The sequence below is a fragment of the Heloderma suspectum genome, chromosome 1 (genome assembly GCF_057233095.1).
Source record: "Heloderma suspectum isolate Gila_16-S chromosome 1, 16-S_ref, whole genome shotgun sequence".
Taxonomy (NCBI): domain Eukaryota; kingdom Metazoa; phylum Chordata; class Lepidosauria; order Squamata; family Helodermatidae; genus Heloderma; species Heloderma suspectum.
Genome location: NC_139458.1, coordinates 377183383 through 377208286, shown reverse-complemented (window position 1 = coordinate 377208286; position 24904 = coordinate 377183383). Strand labels below are relative to the sequence as shown.

The following is a 24904-nucleotide window of genomic DNA, read 5'->3' as shown; positions in this document are numbered from 1 at the left end:
TGTAGATTTAGTGGCAGATTTTGCTTTTACAGTACTGCACAAAATTTTCGCATTTGGAATATGGATTAAATGAAATCTTTCCTCCACTGAAATAAATGGAAATACTCTCACTGGGGCCATTATTCTACATTTTGGTTATTTCTTCTGTTGAATTGCCAAATGGTGTCCTTATTTACATGGAAAATAACTGTTAAATGTTCTTTCCTTGTATAAAGGAAGACAATGAAGATCTGAAATGCCAGTTACAGTTTGTGAAAGAAGAGGCTGCCCTGATGAGGAAAAAGCTGGCCAAAATAGACAAGGAAAAGGACAGATTTGAACATGACCTGCAAAAGTATAGGTCATTTTATGGTGATCTAGACAGTCCCTTACCAAAAGGAGAAGCTGGAGGCCCACCTACCACGAGAGAAGCAGAACTCAAGCTTCGTCTGAGGTTAGTAGAGGAAGAAGCCAATATTTTGGGAAGGAAAATAGTAGAACTGGAAGTAGAAAACAGAGGGCTGAAAGCAGAGCTTGATGACTTAAGAGGAGATGATTTTTCCGGGGCAACCAACCCCCTCATGGGGGAGCAGAATGAATCTCTATCGGAATTACGACAACATCTGCAGCTAGTTGAAGACGAAACCGAACTGTTGAGAAGAAACTTGGCTGATGTAGAGGAACAAAACAAGCGCATCACTGCAGAGCTGAACAAATATAAATACAAGACCGGGGCTCATGACAGCTCAAGGCATCATGACAGTGTCAAGACGGAAGCGCTGCAAGAAGAACTCAAAGCTGCCCGCATGCAAATCAATGAACTCAGTGGTAAAGTCATGCAACTCCAGTATGAGAACAGAGTCCTGATGTCCAACATGCAGCGCTATGATCTGGCCTCTCATCTGGGGATCCGAGGCAGCCCCAGAGATAGCGATGCTGAAAGCGATGCAGGGAAAAAAGAAAGTGATGATGATTCCCGTCCTCCACACCGCAAAAGAGAAGGGCCCATTGGTGGGGAAAGTGACTCCGAGGAGGTTCGTAACATTCGTTGCTTGACTCCCACTAGGTCCTTCTATCCGACACCAGGAGCGTGGCAAAAAAGCTTTACAGACCGGCAACAAATGAAGGACATCCGCTGCGAAGCAGAACGCCTGGCCAAGACGATAGATCGCCTGATTTCAGACACGAGCACCATAATAACAGAGGCAAGAATTTACGTAGCAAATGGAGACCTGTTTGGACTTATGGATGATGAAGATGATGGCAGTAGGATACGGGAGCACGAACTTCTTTATCGGATAAATGCCCAGATGAAGGCATTTAGGAAAGAGCTCCAGGCCTTTATTGACAGACTAGAAGTTCCAAAATCTTCAGAGGATCGAAGTACAGATGAACCTTTGTCAGTGAGTCAGGTAGATTTTTACTTACTAAGCCATATAGGTAAAAAAAAAATGTCAGCCCACAATGTGGCGTGGATATTTGATCTACATGTTCTTAAAATTCTTATACAATATGAAGAGCACATCTTTTAAATTTCTGTGGCTTCATGTAAAATCTTCCAGATTGTAGTTTGCAACCTAATTCTAATATTAGGTTCTTAGGGCTACACAGAGGTGGTTTCTGGAGTTGGCATGATTGGGCACTTACCAAGGCCCACACCTCTGCAGTGGGCCCATTACCAAGAGGCCCCTGCTGCTGCTACTCATTTTCATCTTTACCACCGGCTTGCTTGCCTTATCTTTCCCTCTGGCCCAGAGGGGGCAAATGATGGCACATGCCAGTGCCTACTTGATTGCTTACCTGCTAGCTCTCCTCCTGGCAAACGAGCATGCGGTGGTGGTGGGAAGAAGCAACAGCAGCAGCTGACAGCAGGAGGAGCTGGACCTACAATGACAAGGGACCACTGAAGAGGTCTTGCCTGAGGGCCCTCTGCAATTGGAGCCAGCACAGAAGCAAAACACCACTGCATAAAGGAAAACAACGATTAAAAAACTGTTAAGAAAATAAATAAATAAGTAAATAAGTAAGTAAATAAATAAATAAAATTATTTGCATAATGTTTAGCATAGGAACAGGCAGGAAAACAGCACTTCAAACCTAAACAAAAAATAAATAAAGCATGTGCATAATGTTTAGCATAGGAATAGGCAACTAGTGAGTAACAAAGGTACATAATAAGCAGATGGCTCAGCCAAAAGTTTATCCTGGGGGAGTGAATCAGTGGGCTGTTCCACTACTGCTGCTTTTTCAGCTCTCGTTGAAGTCAAAGTATGGCCCCTGTTAAAACAGGAGATACCAACTAGAGGTTGAGAGCCCTGCATGATAAAATCAAATAAATAAGATTGCAGAAATGATTGTATGCAAGATAAATAACCGAAGTATAGCCTCATATTTTATTGATCGATGGATTGATTTTAAAACATGTATACCTTGCCTTTTCTCTTAGGAGTTCAAGGTGGCTAACAACAAAAATAAACAATGGAAAAAATTAACAATTAAAAGCATTCTTTCAATTTACACCATAAACATTAAAACACAAAAACAGTAGCAGAAAATAACAATGCAGTATATATAAAAACTGACTTGAGGGTATAGATGCAATGTCTGGATAATTATAAGTTCAGATTAAAAAGATCTGATTATACAGAACTGTATGGTATGAAGGCACATGCAAGATGGTTACTGAATGGTTAATCAGGACATTCTAGGGCAGTTCTAAAACAATTCTTCCCACTCTTTAAAAATACAACTTGCTGCAAGACAATCTTGTGATCTGAAACTATTCCAAGTTCCTAGCCTTAGCTGATGGGGGAATCCAGTGAAATTAAATAGCAGGCACCTCAGAACAATCTAAAGGAAGAATGTCTTCACACAGCACATACTTAACTCATAGATATTTCTGCCAGAAGATGTGACAATGGCTTATATTGCTTTTAAAAAAGGATTATACAAATTTATGGAGGGTAGGTCTATCAGCGGTTCTCTGCTGTGATAGGCAAGTTGAACTTCCATGTTTAGAGGCAGTATACCTCAGAGTACCAAAAGCTGGGGACAAATAGCTGGAGAGGGCTGTTGCCTTAATGTGTTTGTGGGATTTTCAAAACATATTGGCCTGACCCAGTGGGGATGTTCTTCTGTAACTTCCTTGCATGCATGGTATTCAAAGGAGTCACAACGAGAGACATCTTGCAACATTACTTTATAAGGTGCTCTCAGATACTTGAACAGAACCAAATGAACAACAGCCTTCTACTAACCTGATATGCCTATAAGCATCACTTAGTAGAGTTTGTTTGATGTGGGGATTTTTTTTTGGTAAGACCAGTTTCTATCAACATTCTTAATTCTGTTCCCTGCTGTGAATATAATCTGCTGTGGAGCCATCCTTGCAGCTGAAGTTTCTTATTCTTGGCAGTGGGAAGAGAGAAAAAGCCTTGTTCCTTCACAGATATTTGCCTGCCAGTGGCCAGCAATGCATCCTGAAAAAGGTTTCTCCAGATGGATCAGCCTGCTGTGGGTAGGAAAGGAGAGACATCCGTATCCAGTAACACAGCCTTCTCCAACCTGGTGTCCTCCAGCTGTGTTGGACTACAACTCCCAGCATCCCTAGCCAGCCATGCTAACTGGGGGGTGCTGGGAGTTGCAGTCCAACACATCTGGAAGGCACCAGGTCAGAGAAGGATGCAGTAAGCAGTACTGTCGCTAGATGCGGGTGCACTAGAGACCCAGCTCTGCATCTCCATGCATCAGCATACAGGCGGCCTTCTGTGGTGCTTAGGGTTCTGTGGAGTGTGGTGAAAGTATTCCGTATTAATGACCCATTGTAGTCACTTTCTACTTCAGTTATGTTAAGCTGCATGCATTGTTTCCCAGTGAGGCTGAAGATTGTTTTTAAAAATTAGGGCACCTTATGTGTGGTGGGTCAATATAATTTTTGAGGTGAGGAAAATGCATAGATGCCCCATTTTCACAGCCTTTCCCCCTCAAAAATGGTAGAAGGATCATGGAAATTGTGCCTAGGCAAGTTCATATTTATGGACACATACACCTCAGGTCATATATGACATCATATATATGGTGGGAGGTTGCCAGTTCAGGCCTACCGGTTTCCAGCTGCCAATTTGAATCAGCTCACAGTTGCATGTTTAACGGAGAGGTTTTAAAAATATTTCCTCTGTCATTAAATCATGGGTATTCTGAATATAATGCTGTGTAGCTACTGAAAATTAAATGGATGAAAACAATGAGCAAAATTAAATCGCACAAGCTGGCAAAACCAAAAAGGCATCTTCTTATTACAAGTTAGGAGTTATTTTAAACCCAAGGAAATATAGCTAGTTTAAAAGTGAACTTCTATATATCCATTAGTGAGCATTTGTTTCTAAGACAAAAGGAGTAACAACATTACGACTTCTTTGAGAACCTAATCCACTAATCAAACCTGACGTACAGAGTCTTCGCAAGACAAGGCTCCATATGTGGATTTTTTTTCTCTTGAAAAGCTAATGTTGCTGTTTCATTAATTTAGCATTATCTTGTTTTTGTATTTACCTTCCCAGATGTTCCAGCCTATCATTTTACTTATTCTCATCCTTGTATTATTTTCATCCCTTTCTTACACAACAATATTTAAACTTGTCTTCCTTTTCACATTGTTCTTTGTACTGTAGACTGTTTTCATCATTTTACCATTCATTGTAGTATTTTCAGTTGGTTTTATTTTGTCCATCCTCCCAAGATAAGAAGTGCAAGAGCTATAGTTTCTGTAGTAATCACTGCTGTAAAAACACTGAAGACTACTCATTTGAGCGAAAGGAAACCAATCTTTAAATGTCAAAATACAGATCAGAAAAGAAGCAAAAACAAAAAGCCTCCACAGTTGAATCAGAATTTTGCCCATCAAAAATGTAGGTAAGTATGCAACAAGCAGAATTTATTTTTTTACATTCGTTTTCAGTAATTTTGGGATAAAAATGAAGCTGAAAATTTTGTTCTAATAGCTTCTTTTTACTGAACTTGAAGCAAAATCAAGAGTAGTAGAAATGTTGCATGTCCCTCCACACTCCCAGAATGCTTATATTATGAACTAAAGCCCACTGGAGTTTGTGTTGTGCAATATATATACGTCTGTCTGTCTGTCTTTCTGTCTGTCTGTCTATCATTGTCTCTAGCATCTCATCTCTATGCTTGTATTCACAAGAGATAGTGGAGTTGTTCAGAACAGGCACTGTGAATTTAAAAATAATTCTTCATGGAGCTTGCTTGACTTCAGCTCCTGACAGTTGACAAATGTACAGAGATCCACATCCAGGATCAGTCCTCTGGCACATTGAATGGCTTAACATCTTTGTAGCAAAGGGAGAGTTAGCTTAGGGTGTGATGATATCATAGTATGAAATGTCATATGAAATGTCAGGGGCAAATGTCAGAATAGTATGAATAATGATGGAGGTCTGGCCTTTATTGACCAAAGCTGTGGTGAAATATAAAAACTATGTAAGTCTGCACCTCCTCTGTCAGCTCATAATTTATCAGATATTCTTTTGTATTCCGTAAGCCTGTCCATATCTCACCTCTGCCTCTAGCCATTCTTCATTTGGCCCAGAACTTTTACTGCAACTCTGATTGGTTGGGTGTAGATCAGGGGAAGAACAACTTATTTTACTGCTTTAACAACATAAATGCATTGTTTATAATTTAGTGTTTAGCACTGTATAACATGTATCTGAACTTTAGAGACCGATCTATGTATATTTACTCAAATGTAAAACTCACTCTGTTTAGTGGAGCTTACTCAAAGTATAAATGCTTTAGTTTGTAGCAGAGTGTTTGTTTCATAGTCCTTCAATAGGATAGGTGAAAAGGCTGACCACAAGGGAAAGGACAATGTCAAAATGACAGCAAATGCAGCATACTCCAAATTAGATTAAAAGCCCCTAGATGAAGGCAAGCAGCAATTCACAAGCAATGAAGGCCCTTCATGCCCATTTCATGAAGATAACAGCAGCAGCCCCTAGCTTCAGAAATTCATATTGGATTTGAGTACTGTATATGTCTACGGTATACATTATCATTCTCTAATACAGATGTACATAAAAATCTTAATACTACACATTTTGAGTGAGTAGAACCTTGCCTTAAAAAGCAGTTTATTCATTCCAAAAGAGAAAATGGGAGTTTTTCTCTTAGGAGGGTTTTTTTCCCTCAGTGTCCTCCCAAATTTCCATTTTTCCACTGGAAAAAAGGAGCGGGGGGTGGTCGTTGGGCCTTCACATCTCTAATCTTGATTTTGTGTGTGTGAAGGGTAGATTTGTATCTTTGGGGTTTGGGATTGTATCATGGACTTGTGGAGGAAAATGTGGAGCAAATGTAACGTGCTTCTTAAACAATTGCGCAGAATTAGATATTGAAAAAAGATTGGGTTGCATCTATAAGTCTTTGTTGACATTTACCACAACTGTAAGATCTATGTGGTGGCAGCACATTAGCCTTAATTCAGAACATGGCTATGGCACTGATATGCACAGAAATAACTGATGCAGGACACTGCAGCCAGTATCAGTGAAAACAGTGCTTGCGGGTGTAAGGAGAAGGGAATAAAGAGATGAGACACAAGTATTTGGAATACAGTCTGGGCCACATTTATTGAAATTCTTTGATCTGCGAATGGGGAACTAAGTGGGCACCTTCTCAAAGCCAGAGTAACCTGGCGTAGTATTGGGCGAGACATTCACCCCCAATTTTAGGTCAGGAGGCCTTCCCCTGTCACCTCACCTCAAGCCACAAAACTCATAGTGGATGAGAGGAGTTGGCCTCAAAGGTAATCCCTGTCTCCCAACTGGGGCTGCAAAACCCTTTGCTGGTAGCCTCAGGCCTTACCAGTCATCTGAAACGGTGCCTCCGAATGCTCACCAACCCTAAAACCCACCAAGGTGCCTGCACATACCTGCCTATTTAAATGTGCCCAAATAACTCGAGTAATTAAATAAAACCACAACAACCTAATAAACTCCTGTACCCTACTTACAGTGTGAAATAGGCAAACGACACATAGCCCAGGGCAACCAGACTATGAGCCAAATTTCCTACTTGGCCCCCAAAAGGATCACCACCGAAAACCCACACTGCATCCAGGGCAGGAGGGAGGGAGCCGTGCTTCGAAGAGGTGGAAGGGCCTACAACATCCTGTAGGCCCCTCCCCTCCCCTCCACAGTGGTGCCCAGTCGCATTCCCCTCGTCTCTCCCCCCCCCCCCGCAAAATCCTCCCCATGGCCAGGCAAGCCGGACATGGGGGGAAGGGGCATGTACTGTTCAAGTAGGGATTGTTGCATCTTTTCGTAGAAAGATTTGTGAACACTCAGAAAAGTATGTTTTGAACTGGGGATTTTTTTAACTTCCTTGTGTCTGCAGAACAAGTTTAATGATTTAGCCAGGGTGCCATACTGCTTGCCCCCATGGAGATAGGGGTGCTATGTTCAGGGTTCTTGTCCCTATTTGTAAGATTTGTACCTAGCTCTCCAGTAGAGATCTATGGAATTGCAGCTTTGTATAGAATTTGCAGTAATGCCCTATAGGGTTATATCCAAAGTTAGTCCTTCTTAGAGTAGGCCCCATGAAATGAATGTTGCTTAAGTTAGTTGTGACTAATTTAAGTCCCATTCATTTTAATGGATCTACTCTAAGTAGGAATAACATTGGATAGAACCCATGGGGTGGTTAGGCCATAAACACCTCTTTGTTGGGACAGTGTTGGTGGGTTAGCACATTCAGACCCAACAACCAGTGTGCATGTATTGTAGAAAATAATTTGCAATAAGGAAGGGTGGGAATTTGCACTTCTTTCCAATCTCTAATAAGTTGTAAATGTAGCAGAGATAAACTGTTATAAATATTGTAAAAGAATATGTACATGTTGGATTTTTAAAAATACCAAATGGCTTGTTGTTGTTTTTTACTACAGACTCTTCATTACAAAAATGTTTTGTGTTGTTTTACATAGCAGCTATGTTTGGTTGCCTGTGAAGTACCATACTTTATTGGCAGCCCATTACTGGACAGACAACATACTTAGGACAGACTATTTTGTGTAGATCTATACTTAAATGTTTAGGTGACAATGTGTTGAATGTATTAAATGTAATACGCCACATATACAAGAATGAATGTATTGAGACACAAGACATTCTCTACTAGGATGATGATTTCACATATTCATTTTGGTTTATTCCAGTCTATGAAGTACTCCCCCACCATACATACAGGTACATGTTTACAAAGGTAAAGCATGCCTATTTTTACTAGTATGTTTCTGGATACTGCATACTATGAATCAGGTCTCATTGTTATGGTATCCAGAGATACCTTGCTAATAAACACATGATTAATCTATGCAAATGTGGGCTTACCTTTATTATAGGGAGTACCACAGAGACAGAAATGAGTGTGGATAGTTAGGAAATTTGTGAATTTTTTAATATGGCTGAGACTCAGAAGTATGTTTAGTAAATAGCCTTGAATGTAGATGGTTACTCAGAAGTAAATCCCACTGAATTCAGGGTCAGATGCTTCCAAGTAAGTGTGTATAGGATTGCATCCCTAAAAGGAATTACATTTAATGGTGCCATAATTTCTTTATTGATTTGATTTGTACTCTGCCTTTCTAACAAAAAATGGCACTTAAGGCAGCTTACAGACACAATTAAAATTGATTAGAACAGTAAAACAATACATTACAATACAATAAACACATAACAATTACAGAATAAAAAATTAAAAAAACAGCATCCAACTCAACAGACCCACTTACAGGCCAAAGGCCTTCTTGAATAAAGCAGTCTTTGCCTGACGGTGAAAGGACAGCAGAGTGAACCTAGTCTCTCTTGGGAGAGAATCATAGAATCATAGAATAGTAGGGTTGTAAGAGGCCTACAAGGGCATTGAGTCCAACCCCCTGCTCAATGCAGGAATAAGAGTTCCAGCGAAAAGGCCCTCTCTCATGTCACCACCAAACATACCTATGAAAGCAGTGTTCTCAAAAGAAGAGCCTCTCCAGAATATCCTAAGAACCGGGTAGGCGCGAATGGGAGAAGTAGCCTGCTCCCAAGCCATATGGGGCTTTATAGGCTATAACCAGCACTTCGAATTTTGCCTGGAAACAAACTGGTAGCCAGTGAAGCTGCTGTAACAAGGGAGTCACATGCTCCCTGTAACTGGCCCCGGTCAGCTGTCTGGCGACAGCATTCTGGACCAGCTGAAGTTTCTGAACAATTTTCAAGGGCAGTCCCATGTAGAGCATGTTACAGTTGTCCAAATGGGGTGGAACCAAGGCATGCATTACCAGATCAGACATCTTTAGGAAGAAGCACAGCTGGCACACTAGCCTCAGTTGTGCAAACACACTTCTGACCACCACCAAGACCTGGGTATCCAGTTCAATGCTGAGTCCAAGACTACACCTGAACTACGAGCCTGAGTCTTCAGGGGGAGTGTAACCCCATCCAGCACAGGTTGAATTCCTATTCCTGACTGTCCAAAAGTACCTCTGTCCTGTCTGGATTAAGCTTCAATTTGTTTGCTCTCATCCAGTCCATTACTGACATCTCAGGCACTGATTTAGAACCAGAACAGCTTCCTTAGATTTAGATGGAAAGGAGAGATAGAGTTGGGTGTCATCAGCATGCTGGTGGCACTGAACCCCAAAGCTCTGGACAGTCTCTCCCAGCAGTTTCATGTATATGTTAAATACATGGGGGATAAGATGGAACCCTGAGGGACCCCACAGACTAATGGCCATGGTGTCACACAGGAACTCTCCCCTTTCTGAGACTGCCCCTCCAAGAAGGACTGGAGCCATTGTATAACAGTTCCTCCCAATCCCACCTCAGACAGACATCTTAGAAGGATACCATGGTCGATGGTATTGAAAGCTACCAAAAGGTTCAGCAGAACTCACAGGCATACATTTCCCCTGTCTAGTTCCCGGCATAGATTGTCCCCCAAAGTGACCAAAGCAGTTTCTGTCCCATAATCAGGCCTGACACCAGATTGAAATGGATCTAGATAATCTGTTTCATCCAGATATCCCTGGAGCTGAGAAGCTACCACATGCTCCTGCACCTTGCCCATGGAATACTGGAGACTTTGTCCATGGAATACTGGACAAATGTCCATGGAATACTGGAGACTTTGCTTGTATAATCTTGCTCATATATGATTGGTATCCCTGAGGTTATGCCATTACCCATTTACCCATTCTCTTAAAGGAGACATTCTGTAGAAAATCAAGGTAGAGTAATCCCAAGGCTGCAGAGTAAAGTGACTGCCTTGGATAGTTCTGTAGCAGAGGGAAGCCCAGTTTAGGGCATTTCACGTTATGTGATTAACTATAGCATTAATAATCATATGAACGGGAGCATTGGGCCGTGTCTACTCTACTCCTGCTGTTGCTTAACTGTGGATGAGAGGATTAACCATCACATGAGGGAAAATGCCTGAAAAGGGTTCCGCTCCTCTGCAGAACTATTTCAAAACATTAACAATAGCATGAAGGGGAGAGTGACGCCGACCCTGCTGCTGTGCGTGCTCCTGGCCACATGCGCTGGGGGCGTGTCTGTGGAGGGGTGCAGGTTCCACTCAGATAGGCCCCCTCATGATGTAGAACCGTGTTCATGCAGTTTCACATCACCGGAGTGGGGGGGGGGAGCCTATGCGCTTGCCTCTGCAGATGTGGCCTCAATGCATGGAAAATGGAAGGTGGGGCAACAGGGAAGCAACAGCAGGAGTGGAGTCAGCGGGCAGGCCCCACTCTTCCTCATGTAATGGTTAATCACATGTGGGGGAACGTCCAAATAGGGTTGGAATTTCAGCAGGTTTGGGTTTTCTTTCAGCACCAGTTGCACTTTTTTTATTCTACACAAGTACTAAAGGTACAGGAGCTTTGTCCTCCTTAGCACCTAGACACCCTACTGCAGAGACCCTTTATATATGCACAAGTGATCGAGGTCACTCACTGCATTTTTCTGTGGAGCATATCTAGTTTCTGCATTTACTTAAGGTGTGGCCACTTGCCTTGGCATCAGCTAGATCACTGAGAAACAGCGCCTTTAATATTTTCTTCCATTTTTTTTAAATTTAGCAAGATTGCTTTGCAGTATTCCCCCTCAGCCTCGTTGCAGTAAAAAAGTAAATTAATCCCTTCCATCCAAACTTGTCATATAAATTCTTAGAACTAGATTGATTTTTTGGTGTATTTTTTATCATTCCCTTGAGGAAAAAGTCAGTTTAAGAGTCACTGACTCAAGCCCATACATTTCAAAAGTTATTGATAGACCTGTGCTGGCAGTGAGATAGTAATTCTATGTATTTTTCCCCTTAATAAAGATCCCATTAAGCACAGAAGGGTGGATTCTGCACTTGCAAACATGAAATGTCAGATTTACTTGAAATGTTGTAATTTTATGATAGTGCAAGATTACTCAGCAACTATTGTCATTACAGATCTTCATGGGTGGTTTTAGGGAGAGACAACCAGCACAGTTGTCCTGGACCATGTGCGAACCCAAGGCCCTGGGCTGATGTCGGTTGCACTTTGTATTTTGCAGAACCCAGGTTATGGTCTGAGAGCATCTCCTTTAATACCATCTTTGAAAGTAAGGGCCAAATTAAAGTGAAGGGGATAGTCTTGTTTGTTCAAGTGTCTGCTCCGATCACTTATAAAGCAGGAGTGGGGTGGGGGGTAGCAAGATACTGCTTTTACAGCAAAGGGAATGTATGACTGAAGGGAACTGAGCCCTCCCTCTTCACCTGCCATATTTTGTCACACTCCCTCCCAGCAGGCACACTCTCCCCAGTCAGCTCACCTGTGCACACCTCTTGTTGTCAAGATTAAATTCCCACCCTTGCTTTCTATGTGAATGGGCCAGACACATGCAGTACATGAAGATGCCATCAGAATAAAGAAACAACAACAGGTAGCTCCGTTCACTCTTGCTTACTCCTGTAAATTTGGGGTCCTACTCCACTCTCAAAATAACAACACTGGGCAGCTTAAGAATATGAAATGCACCAATGAAATGGTTTGTAAATTAAACTGCAGCTTGAAGGCTCTCTTTCAAGGAAAGGGATGTTTCTTTCCTCTGAAAACACTTGTGTCTAGAGCTCATGATTATAGATACAATACAACAAAGATCTGATGACAAACGTTGTCAATGCTTTGGCATCAGAGCGGAAGACTCAGGTGCCACTGTGAAGCAGAGATATACCCAACCATAGGAAAATAGAAAATTTGCCAGAAACAATGCCTAAATGTGTCATAGTAAAGAAAAGAAAGATGAACTATAGAGGACCTTAAGGAGTTGTTTACAGCATGTGCAGAGTTTCAAGAACATCACACTGTTTCCTTTGCATGTCTGGGAATGACTGGATTCACTTTATGCTGCAGATATGACGAGAGGAAACAAAATGGGCTGGATTTTATATGTAGATACAAAATGTTTACAAGCAAATGATGTTGTGGGTGCTAAAAATAAGCATAAGCGAAAATGAAAGTCATCCATTTCCATTAGGATGCTGCTGAGATGCCCATCAAATAATAGAAACAAAATAATGCAGTGCAGAGTGCTTGAGTTCAGGGTTCCAGCCACTCCATTTTGTGGCTCCGCTCTTTGGTTCCAGCCACTCTTTGGTTCCAGCCACTCTTTGGTTCCAGCCACTCCCTTCTATGCCTCCCCATCATCCCAGTAGTCAGTCAGTATTCTGAGGAAAGGCTCCAGCACTTGGGGTTCTTTAATGTGGAAAAAAGTAGGAGGAAACATGATAGAGGTGCATACAATTAGACATGGTGTGGAGTTGGATAGAGAGAAGTTTTTCTTTCTCATAATACTAGAACCAATGGTCATCCAATGAAGCTGAATGATGATAGGTTCAGGGCAGATGAAGGAGGTACTTCTTTACATGGTGCGTAATTAAACTACCAAATGCTCTACCTCAAGTGGTAGGGATGGCCACCAATTTGGAAGGCTTTTAAAGGGATTAGATAAACTCATGGAGGATACGGCACTCCATGGTTACTAATCATGATGGGTATATGTTGCCATCAGGGCTGCTGGTCATGACAGTTATATATTTGCTATATCTCTCAATACAGTCGCTGGGGAACATGAGCGGGAGGTGCCATTGTGCTCATGGCCTGCTTATGGGCGTCTCCATAGGCATCTGGTTGGCCACTGTTAGAACAGAATGCTGGACTAGATAGGCCGTTGTCTGTTGGAATGACCAATTTATTTGTCTCAGGGCAGATAAAATATAAAACATGCTGAAACGCAGGTTAGAATTACTGTTTTTCACACTGTACTCCAGGTAACCCTGGGATTCTCAAACACTTGTCAGGGGTTCTTTGATGAAAATATTAGTCATTGCAGGCATGCTTGTCAAAAGATTGCAACACACAGTTCAGACAGTGCAGTAGTGAGCTCTAACAGGCCCCACCATGACTCCACGTGAACTGAGTGGGCACCCTGGAATATGTTCTAGAATGCTCTGTAATGCTCAGGGATTCCAGAGCAGATAAATAGGCTTCCTCAGCAGATGTTGATGTGGAAAGGTGTCATGGCAAAAGGTTTTTTTAAATTAAAAATCTTCATTCCTATCCTTGACCAGTATATTCCTAAGATGTTTCACAACACTTTCTGAAATTATTCAGACTTGTGCTATGATGATGAAAGATGTTTTTTGGCGCCTCAGAGCTGTCATTGAAAATGCCTTCCATTCTTACTTTGAAAGACAGACAGATGGACAAAATCAGTTTTGGAGGAAGGTTCCTACCATGACAGTACTCCAGAAAATAATACATACATGCTCCAGCAAAAGAATTATACTTTAGAAAAATCCAACTGTCTTTTGTTAAAGAAATCTAAAACTGGCTGTTGTCAAAGCTCTAGTATTTACACAGGCTGCTTTGGCAAGGTTTAAAACTAGGTTCTACAATACAACCTAAAATATCCTGTACATAAAGTTGTTTACATAAAATTTGAGAAGATATAAAGTTACAGGTCTGGAAACCGGAGGAGACTTTATCCTCTGTGTGCTGATGTCACATGGGAACCAGCAGCTGGCGTGCTGCTAAATGGAACTGTTTTTCCATTCCAGCTTGCGAAAAGTTGCAAAGTTAATCTAATAGGATTCCAAGGGCTGTCCTGGTAAAGAAGTCGATTACTTTCCTTTCTTTGAAGGATCAGTATTTTCAGAACTGGAAGCCCTTTCCCCACCTCACTGCTTTCAGGTTACATTTGGACTGAAATACTTTTGAAGGCATTCTTTTCTACAAAAGGTAGGTTTACAGTTCATTTTTCATTTTAAACTTTGTTGTCACTTTATCCTCATTTGAAGTCAGTGAGAATATTTTCAAAATGAGATGGGCTTAAATGTTGTTTTCAAAGGCTTATTTGAACATCTGTCTAGTTTTTCTCCTGATTTGAATGTAGGCCAGTAATCATCTTAGCAAGAAATGGATTATTTAAGGGAAGGCTCAGTGAGATTTTCCTAAACAATGATGGCGATTGCTGACAGCACATTTTTCATACGTTTGACTTTTAATTTTCTCAGCATGAGTGTGTCTTGGATGTGTACACACAACAGCACAGAAACGTGCTGCTGTTGTGATCCAAACTAACACTTCTGTAGGGTGTACTCAAAATCTGGGGTAGTTGAACAATTGTGTTGCTTGTAAATCAAAAAAGAGTTTGCCTGTCCAAGAGCTGCATTCTGCATCTACTTTTGTTCATCTCCATTAAAATATAACACCTTCTTGGCTGATGTCACTGCCTGTTGTTTTTAGTACCTGCTTTTTATACCTCAGAAAGTTATTATTTATTTCAAGCTATTTGGACTTGTATGTGCATTTGAGATTGGGATAAAAAGAAAGCATAACGGTACGCAACATTTTTTTAAAAAGGAAAACTACTTTGTTTCAGAGAATGGAGGGAGAGGAAAGTACATGTGATGCAGATGACATTGATTGTTTGTGTAACATTACTTCAGTATTGCGCTTCTGACATTGTCTAGGACATGCCAAAAAGTGTCAGTGCAGGAAAAGAACAGACAACCTACTTTTCTTCAAGGCAAATGAAAACCATGTCTCACTGTGGATGATAGTAGAATTCTCTCTCTCTCTCTCTCTCTCTCTCTCACACACACACACACACACACACACACACACCAGCATCTTTGCCTTGGCCATATGTGTACAAATAATACAAGAGAAAGAAAATTAATTCTAGTCTTCCAGGGAGGAAAAGAAGATCATTTGAGAAGAGAGGAAGAGATAAGGGAGAATCTGAGGTTCTCTAAGGAATTTATCCACCATAATACCAGCTTGAGCATTTCGGATAAAGTTAAACGATAACCCATTTCTATGTGTGTAAATACCAAACTTTCAACTTCAGTATCCATGGGAGCAATTAACAAGAAAACAGGACAGATCCATAATAAGCAATTTGAGCAAACAAAGGAAGCATGGAGGAAAAGAAAGAATATACTCTTGGCAAAGTTAGGATCTTGCTTGTTTGGGCCATCCTGGATGTGTTTCACTAAGTGCTATCATTGGGCTGCAGGTACTTCTGGGCATAGAATACTTTGCTCAAGCTGCTTGTACTTTAAATTGAATAATATGGAAAGTGCTTTACAGTCTTTACTGTGATTATCCTTGCAGCAACCATGTCAATAAAGTTCCTGTTGTTCCCATGCTATAGAGGAGGAGCTGAGGCTCATGTGACCTGTGACAGAATGAATTTTAAGAAGAGGAACTTTGATCCAGGTGTTCTGGGTCCAAGCCAGTTCTCTAACTGCTTGGCCACACTAGTGCTCTGCTTGAGATGTATTGCAATCTGGCTGAATACTTTCCAAATCCTAAAGTACAGTATAGGATCTATATGTATTCTGCCATTGGCTTAATATTCTATTACCATTTTTTTGAGTCCTATTGTAGTGGACTGTGTAATCATGGCAGTTCTTCTGACCCAACTAGGAGAAGCTTCATATGAGGGCTAGTGTGGTCCAGTGTTAGGGATGCAGTGGAAATACTTTCAGTATGCAGCAGCCACACATTCATATGCTGTATGTTCAAAACACAGCCAGAATTTTAGGAATTGTAGTGCTTTTTATATATTTCACGAAAAGAAACAATGCTGTAACTATTGGCTTGGTAGCACTTGCTAAAAATAAGTTCCAAATTGCTCAGCTGTCCAGTGATTCCAAACTTTGAGTCTGATGGCACAAGCTCAAAGTGAAAAACATTTTTTTTCTTCATAGGGCTTGTAAGATTACTATAGTCTAGCAGAGTGGGGTTTTTTTGTTTCCTTTTCAGCTTTATCAGGAAGTAAAATTAATGCATGAGAGTAATATGAATGCCTTTAAGAATAAGGCAATTCACAGCAAGGCACAGCAGTAGTTTGTACATTCCCCCACTTCAGAATGGACATACCAGGACTGAACTGTTGTTCTCTAGACAAAGACAGTTTGCCCATCAAGGCAGAAAGGAAAGCAAGGACATGGGAAACATATAAATCTCATTTTCATAGAGGATAATCTGGTCCTTGAGAATTACAAAGAAACACTGTCCAAGAAAACAACCAAGAATTACACTCTGGATCTCAATCTTGTAAGTAAACTAGTAATGGATGTTTCACTGAGGGTGAGGATAACCCAGGCTTCAATCTGTAACATGTTCAGTACATTGTAAGTGGCTGTTTAATGGCTGCTGTTAATCTGTTCATCTTATATGAGTCTACTCTGAGTCAGCTGGAAAGTAACATGATCAGATCAACTTGGCCTGAGGTGAACTGAGTAGGGTGTGTGAATACACACTAACTACAGATACACAGATGTGAACATTACCCTACCTTCTGTACCCAAAATATCTCCCCTTGAATACTTGTCAACCAAAGCATGCTTCTCCAGACTCTTCTTTTCTGTGGCCTGATGTAGACATATCACTGACTCCATGGTCTGTAAATTGGGAGCCAGCCTGTGAATGGATGTACTCTGCCCCTCTCTTTCCCCCTGTCTGAAACATCTCCCCCTGGCATTCCCTTCCTGGCATAGTACTCTGTACAAGTATTGTGTTGCATGATATCATAATCCTAAAGAGCTTAAATAAAGCCAGTGTCAGATGCCCCTTAAAGCCTTGCAATAGTTAGTTCCTCAAGTGAGATCTGTAGAAATACGTAGTAATGTAAATAGAACTGAACTATGTAATTCTCATTTTGGTTATGTACTTCACGTTTGCAACAAGTGAGAGGTTGTTGTTGTTGTTGTTATTTACATTTCTATACCGCCCCATAGCTGAAGCTCTGTGGGCAGTTTACAGAAGTTAAAACATTAAAATACAATATACAAAGTTTGAAAGCTATTTACATAAAAGCACACAGACAATATACACAAACAACATATAACTAAAAACAACTTTGAACTGCCAGTCATAACTAAAGACACATCCAGGACTGATTAAAACTCATCATGTGCTGCCAAATGCCTGGGAAAAGAGATTGGTCTTAACTGCCAGGATTGATTCTGAGCCCAGGGAGATAGTTAGCAGCTCAGATTCAGAAGAGGAGCAGCCAGAACTGGGGGAGGCATTTTCACAAGCCAGTTCAGATATGGGTAGGCATGCTTCTCAGGTTACCAACGGCCAGATGGCTGGGCATTAAGCTTCCTCCTTGCCCCCCTCTGTGAGAAGCAGCAGTCAGGAGGAGAAGGGGATTGGGGACTGTGACCTAAGAGACATGAGGCGGCGGTGCAGAGCTAAGAGGGAAATGTCAGGGGCGGAGCTCAGACCCGGTTAGCGATGCGTGAGAGGCTACGCAGGGAAGCATCACGTGAGGCGCAGGACCTCCCTCCCTGAGTTAGCCTAGCCAGCAAGCCTCCCTTTCAAACTGTGGGCAACTTTTGGTGATCCCATTTGAATCCCCTGGAGGCATTCGTTTGTAGCCAGAGAGTCTTCAAGGGTTTGCATCTGTAATGAATAATGAATTAAAAGGTGTGAGACTGAAGCCTCTCTGTTTGTGCGTGTGTGTGGGTGCTTAAGGATAGAGAGGGCCAAGGGATTTGTGACATTAACCTGGCACCAAAAACATAATAATGTTGGTGCCAGGCAGACCTTATTGGGGAGCTCGTTCCACAGATGGAGGGCCACCACCAAGAAGACCCTCTCCCTCGCCACCTTCCGAGCTTCCCTCGGAGGATGCACCCGGAGGAGGACCTTAGATGCAGAGCGTAGTATACAGGTCAGTTTATTTCGGGAGAGGCATGCTGTCAGGTATTGCGGTCCAAGCCGTGTAGGGCTTTATACGTTAAAACCAGCACCTTGAATTGAGCTCAGAAGCATATAGGCTGCCAGTGCAAGTGGGCCAGAGTCAGTCTTATATGTGCGGTCCTTCTGGTCCCCATTATGAGTCTGGCTGCTGCATTTTGCACAAACTGCAGCTTCTGAACCGTCTCCAAAGGCAGCTCCATGTAGAGCACATTTCAGTAATCTAACTTGGAAGTTACCAGAGCATAGACTGGTAAACTGAAGCCAGGTTATCCCTGTCCAGATAGGGGCGTAGCTGGGCCACCAACCAAAGTTAGTAGAAGGCACTCCATGTCACTGAGGCCACCTGAGCCTCAAGTGACAAAGATGGTTCCAGGAGGACCATCTTTGGACCTCCCAAGCTATGGACCTGCTCCTTTGGGGGGAGTGCAACCCCATCCAGAACAGGTTGAACACCCTCCATCTGGTCAGCATAACCACCCACCAACAGCATCTCAGTCTTGTCTGGATTGAGCTTCAGTTTATTAGCCCTGATCCAGTCCATTGTCGCAGCCAGGCACTGATTCAGCACATCCTGAAGATGAAAAGGAGAAGTAGAGGGGCATGTCATCAGCATACTGATGACAACGCACTCCAAAACTCCAGATGACCGCATTCAGTGGATTCATGTAGATGTTGAACAGCATGGGGGAGAAAACTGACCTCTGTGGAACCCCATATTGGAGAATCCACAGGGCCAAGCAGTGTTCCCCAAGCACCACCTTCTGAAGCTGACCCTCCAAGTAGCAGCAAAACCACTGAAATGCAGTGCCTCCTGCTCCCAGCTCAGGCAGTTGTCCCAGCAGATTGACCATAAAGTTGCAAAAATGAAGAGGAAGTAATAAGTTCAATAAACTTAAGGTTTGCCTTTGTGAATACTAATGGGACACAACCTGAAAAATCGTAAATTTAAGGCCCTGTATATCTTGAACCCACCCCCAGATCCATTTCAGATCTTCTCATACCCTGGATTAATCCAAAATGGGTCAGTTTCAGCCTGCAGCAGTTTCCAGGATTTATTATTTAGCTATTATTTATTTGATTTATACTCTGCTTTTCCACCAAAAAAATGGTGCTCAAGGCAGCTAACAGTTAAAAAAAAAAAGGCCAAGATTAAAATAAAGTTAGGTAAAGCAATTATAAAACCAGATTAAATCATAATTAAAAAACACAACAACAAAAGAAATAAAAACAGCACCCAACTCAATAGACCCTGCTTCAGCAACAGACCAGCTTACGTGCCAAAGGCCTTCTTGAACAGAAATGTCTTTTCCTACAGAGGACAAAAGAAAGGGAGCCAACCTAGCCTCCTTCAGCAGGATGTTCCAGAGCCTGGGAGCAGCTACTGAGAAGGCCCTCTCTTGCATCCTTATCAAAGGTGCGGCAAGACTGAGAGAAGGGAGGATCTCCTCTGTCTTGGTAAGTCTAGGAAGGGGCAGGACAGCAGGGAGGTCTGCTGGGAGCTGCTGAGATAGTAGGGCCTCATTCGTCAGGCCCTGGTTGCTGCTGTGAAACAGTATCCAGGAAAGGCAGGAGCTATGGGAAATGCAGCTAGATATGCTAGATACATTAAATAATTCCTAGATATGTTCATAGCTTCCAGGTGTGCTTCCAGACAGAGGGATCCTAGCACTAACTGTTAGAAGGCATTGTATAGATGTTCTGCCTTTTCTTTCATAATGGGTTATCTTAACAGAGAGGAAAAAGACTGATGAAGCGGTGGGAAAACAGGAGGATTACAAAGGGACGATGATGTCTGGAAGACATCCCACCCCACCCCACCCCAGGGCAATTGCACATTAACAGCCTCATCTGGAAGCACCCTGGAAATCCTCCTCACTAGCACTCACCTTAGCGATTCAGGGAAAGGAGATGACAGGGCAGGGTCTCAGCAACCACAGGCTTCAAGGAGAACTGGAAGTGCAATGGAGCCTAGAGGTCTTGCCGATTCAGAATAGATACAGTCAGATGAATTTCAGATGTTCACTAAATGTCCTCCAGCTCAATCGGATTTAAATCCTTCCATAATCAATCAGATGTGGGTGGGGTGGGGTGGGGTGGGGTGGGGTGGGATGAGTGTTTACCTACCTCTAACTTTGTGCCTAGCCAGATATTGGTTGAGTCAATCTTCATTTAAGTTGACAAGACAATCGCTGTTTGGTCTGTTTGTCACTCTGCTTTCTGACAGCATACAATAAGATTTGTTTACCAATTTTAAAACCTGACTGCATGCTGACAGGTGAGTTGCGTAAGTAATAGAATCATCAGATAACCAGGTCACTCTGCCATCTGCTTGAATAAGTGTCGACTCTATTCCACTTTGGCTTGTATGCAGGGAGAGGGTCATGTTTCTCTTCCTGAAATTAAAGCCTCTAAGACATTTTGTATCTTGTATGCCACATATTTCCTAGACACATGCAAGAGTTCTTCTGTCATTACATCTTTACATTACTATGTAAATGGTAATAATACATTCTCCTGTTTAACAGGGACAAGGCTGGCTAGCATACAATTTATGCTATTTTAAATTCCATTAATGCTCTTGAGGGGTTTTGTTCTGACTTCTTAACTCAAGTAGCCACGTTTGTATTGTAGGCATCTGAGTCAACTCAGCAGTCAAATGGAAAAGGCTTCTCTTGGCCAGACCGACCACCAAAAAGATGCTTACCCTCCAGATGGCCTCCAGGTCCCTGTCAACACCACTTGCTGTGGGGAGAACAGCTTTGAATGAACTGTCTTGAACTTCTGTTGGGGGATCTCAGTGGGTTGAAACTTAAGAATGGATCCAGTGCTGTTGTGAAAGCTGCACACCTCATATGGACTCTCTTTTCTATGACCCCAACCAGTTCTATGCAATCATATGTTGGTCAACAATAACCCCATTTTTTGACTTGCTGAAAAAATGGTTTTGATTCTTAGATCATCTTTACAGTCTTCAGTGTTTTTATCACTTAGATGAGGATACCCCTCCTGCTGTGTGTATATACTTTTATAGCACACAGGCAAATTTTCCTTTCAATGGCATATGCATATGATTCATCTCCCCAATCATTTTTTAAAATTTAAATAATGTATAATTTTGTATATTCTGACTTTTTCCTGCAAATAGCAGGAAGAAATGCTGTATGCATGATCATGTTTTGGTGGGTGCATGTGTTGGAATAGGAAGTATACCAGTCTGTATTTAGAACATATGCCTACACACACACACACACACACACACACACTTTTGTGATTTATTTTGAAGATTTTAAAAGATATAGCTCTGGCAATAAGTATGTTTGGAATATCTTTTACAGGTTTCACAGGTCTAGTATTTGATATACAAAAACTAACATGCATCTTTTGTAACTATAATAGCAATGAAAAGGCATTTGCACAATATGTACCAGAAGCAGATTAGTGCAATGGATTGATTTCTCATTCATGCTTGATGCTCCCCTTTTCCTTCTTCACTTCCCAAAACTTTATAATGCTAGGTCAAAATGAGCCAGGCATATTTTTCTGAATTAAACAATCCATTATTTATAACTACATTAGCCTTTTTCAGTGTACAGAGATTCCTAAAATGGTCAGCTGTCTTAAAATGCTTATGTCTGCCATTCACTGGTACACAGTTCAGAGACTAGTCTCCAGTAGATGTTTAAAACCAACAGTATGTGTTGAACCGAGGGGAAAGAACAAGACACGTGCCCAAACAACATCTTAGGACACAACTAAACCTCACAAGAAACACAGGCCTTCTACTACAACTTACTTCATGTGCTTACATGTTGATGTCCCTTCCGGCTGCAATCAGTGATGTGGAATGGAGCACATCGATGAGGAAATGTGCATTGTAATGATGTCCAGACATGCAGTACGATGAACTACATATCATGGACCTGGAAAGAAATTTCAGAAATGGACACTGTTTGTAGTGATAGCTTCATGGTCTTTGAAATGTTTCATTCCATGTTTAAGCATTTTGTTTACATTTTTCCTAAAATACTGTGTTTTAACATTGTAGCCAAGATATGTAGCCAACTATAGACAGTTAATATTAAAGGTTTGCCAGGTGTCAACCATCTCCCAAACTTTATGGATTTCATCCAGATGTGTTTCCTGTTCTAATTGTCCAGACTGCAGTCAGTAGCCTGGGTTTGGCAAGGCATTAGTTTGTTTTAAATAGAAGCGGAAGAATAAGCAACAGTTGAAGTACAATGGTTTACCACTAATCTTCTTTCTTAGCCTGCTACTGGATTTCAGGTGGCACATTTTGCTCCCATGCAGTGATGCTTAGTTATGAAGTTTATTTGCATTCTGGCACAAGCCAGACATACAGTATTTAAATATCGCACCAAGAAAGAATGGCTTGGTTCCTCGACTGATGGCATTAGAAGTATTTGCCCTCATCTGTCTCTATGTGATTGGCTGGTAGTTTGCTGATGTGTGTAGCCTGGTTTATTTCCCTTCCCAACAGTTTGAATGAAATATAGATACTACTGAGCAGCCTTGTTAAGAGTCATGAAACATGCCTTCTTCCTCGTTGTGACGTTTCATTCCTCTTAGAATTGCATAGGAGCAAGGGTGAACAGTCATCCACCTGGCTTACTAGGAACTTACATCAGCCTTTGTCTCTTAGATTTTGCTTCTGGACCCATCTCAGAACAGGTAGCATGTCAGGCAAGCTTTCAAAATAATCTTTCACATACATATTCGTTTAATTGCTCTTTCATTAGGTTGCAAAGAGAGAAAGAAAGAGATTAGACTTCTGTTGTCTTGTATGGTGATTGTAATCTTCTTGGGGAAATTGTTATGTTAATATAGATCGTGAACCCTATCATCTTTGTCTTGTCATAAGAGCCAGAGAATAGACCTGTCTATATATTGCTCTAGATGGATTTTTAAATAAACCAAATTTCTGTGACGCAGTGTCAACAAGAGCTGAATTCTGCAACCTGTATAAATTATGTGACATAAGCAAATTTGCATAATTGTCATATTTTATTCTGCTTCTGTTGGTCATGGGGAGGGGCAAAGAGTGAAGCCTTGCCCCCTAACCATTAGAAACCCTACTCAACCCCCTCAACCCCTCCAAAAAAACTTTAGATATTTTATCAGGCATTGCCCACAAATTCCAGGTCTGTTTTTCCAGCCTAAAATGACTAGAAACTTGAGTGTTTTTATTTAAATGAAAGCTGAGATTCTCAGGATACTAACTTTTGCACCCCAAACCAGTTTCTTCAGTCACATGGTACAGTTACAGAATACACTGAGCTCTGGGCAGAAAACATACTTTTCAGTTTCCCTTCTCTTGTACTTCACTCTCTGATACTATTCATTTCTACAGTGACAAGGCAACAGAATGTATAGTGGCAATATAATGAATGCTATTGAAAGAACAGGATTTTTTCCAGCATTATCCAACAGGTTATTTTTGCTTCCTTGATAACCACCTCTTTATGATCAATGCTCAGAGAACTTGATTGATTGATTGCATTTATATCCCACCTTTTTTCCTCCAAGGAACCCAAGGCGGCATACAGAATTCTCCTCTCCATTTCATCCTCACAACAACAACCCTGTGAGGTAGGTTGGGCTGAGAGTCTGTGACTGGCCCAAAGTCACCCAGTGAGCTTCCATGGCTGAGTGGGGACTAGAACCCGGTTCTCCCGACTCCCAGTCCAACACTCTGATCACTACACCATACTGGCTCTCTACTAATGTAGAGACATTTCCAAAAGATCAAAAAGAATGTATTTATTTTTATTTATTTAAAAGCATTTTTATCCTGCTTGTCATGTACACTGTATCCAGGCAGTTTACAATACTAAAATTACAATGCAAATATAAATTAGGCTAAAACAATCTCTATGAAATGAAACAATAAAACCAGTGGCTATGAATTAGAATGCTAGCAACACAATTCTATACATGCTTTCTCAGAAGTAAGACCCATTGAGTTCAGTGGAGCTTACCTGGGAGTAGGTAGCTGTATTACTATCCACACTTATTTGGGAATAATCCCCACTGGACTCAATGGACTTATTTCTGAGTCAACATGAATAGGATTGCATTGTAAAATGCCAAAGCAATAGTTAAAAGCTTAAGCCAGGGGCGTGCCACCTGTGGACCCCTCAAGCCCTTAACTGCAGCCCTTAGCTATGTATGCACACGTGCTCATGTGTGTGTATATGTCTGTATGTGTACATGTATGTGTGTGTACATGTGTGTGGCCCCCAGTCCCCAGGCAGAATCACATGCAGCCCTTGGGACCAAAAAGGCTGTGCACCCCGGCTTAAGGAATTCAGCCTTTTTGTGGTTCCACTCAGTCTAGTGAATGAGGTTCCATAGAGCAGTGTCTGAGCTCATACTCTGCATGTAGAAGGTCCCAGGCTCAATTCCCAGCACCTGCAGCTTAAAGAATCTCAGGCAGTAGGGCTCGGAAAGGCTTCTCCTTGAGGCCCTAGAGAGCCAAAATGATTGGCAATACTATTCCATATGGACCAATAGTCTTAACGTGGTATAAGGTGGCTTCCTATGTCCTACGGTTGGGAAATGTATGTCGCACTTCTAACTTTGTTGTTGTTCAGTCGTTCA

At 41.7% G+C, this 24904-nt stretch overlaps 1 protein-coding gene across 1 annotated transcript in view; it reads left to right on the top strand.

Moving 5' to 3' along the window:
* LOC146359889 (microtubule cross-linking factor 3-like) overlaps nt 1-23293 on the top strand; it is a 42865-nt gene extending 19572 nt beyond the window's left edge. The window contains exons 6-10 of the mRNA XM_084832379.1: nt 216-1391; nt 4718-4890; nt 14125-14305; nt 19602-19741; nt 20918-23293. Of these exons, the coding sequence (XP_084688505.1) occupies nt 216-1391; nt 4718-4890; nt 14125-14152 (1377 nt within the window). The 3' untranslated portion in view covers nt 14153-14305; nt 19602-19741; nt 20918-23293. The remainder of the gene's footprint in view (nt 1-215; nt 1392-4717; nt 4891-14124; nt 14306-19601; nt 19742-20917) is intronic.
* Nucleotides 23294-24904: the final 1611 nt, after the last annotated feature.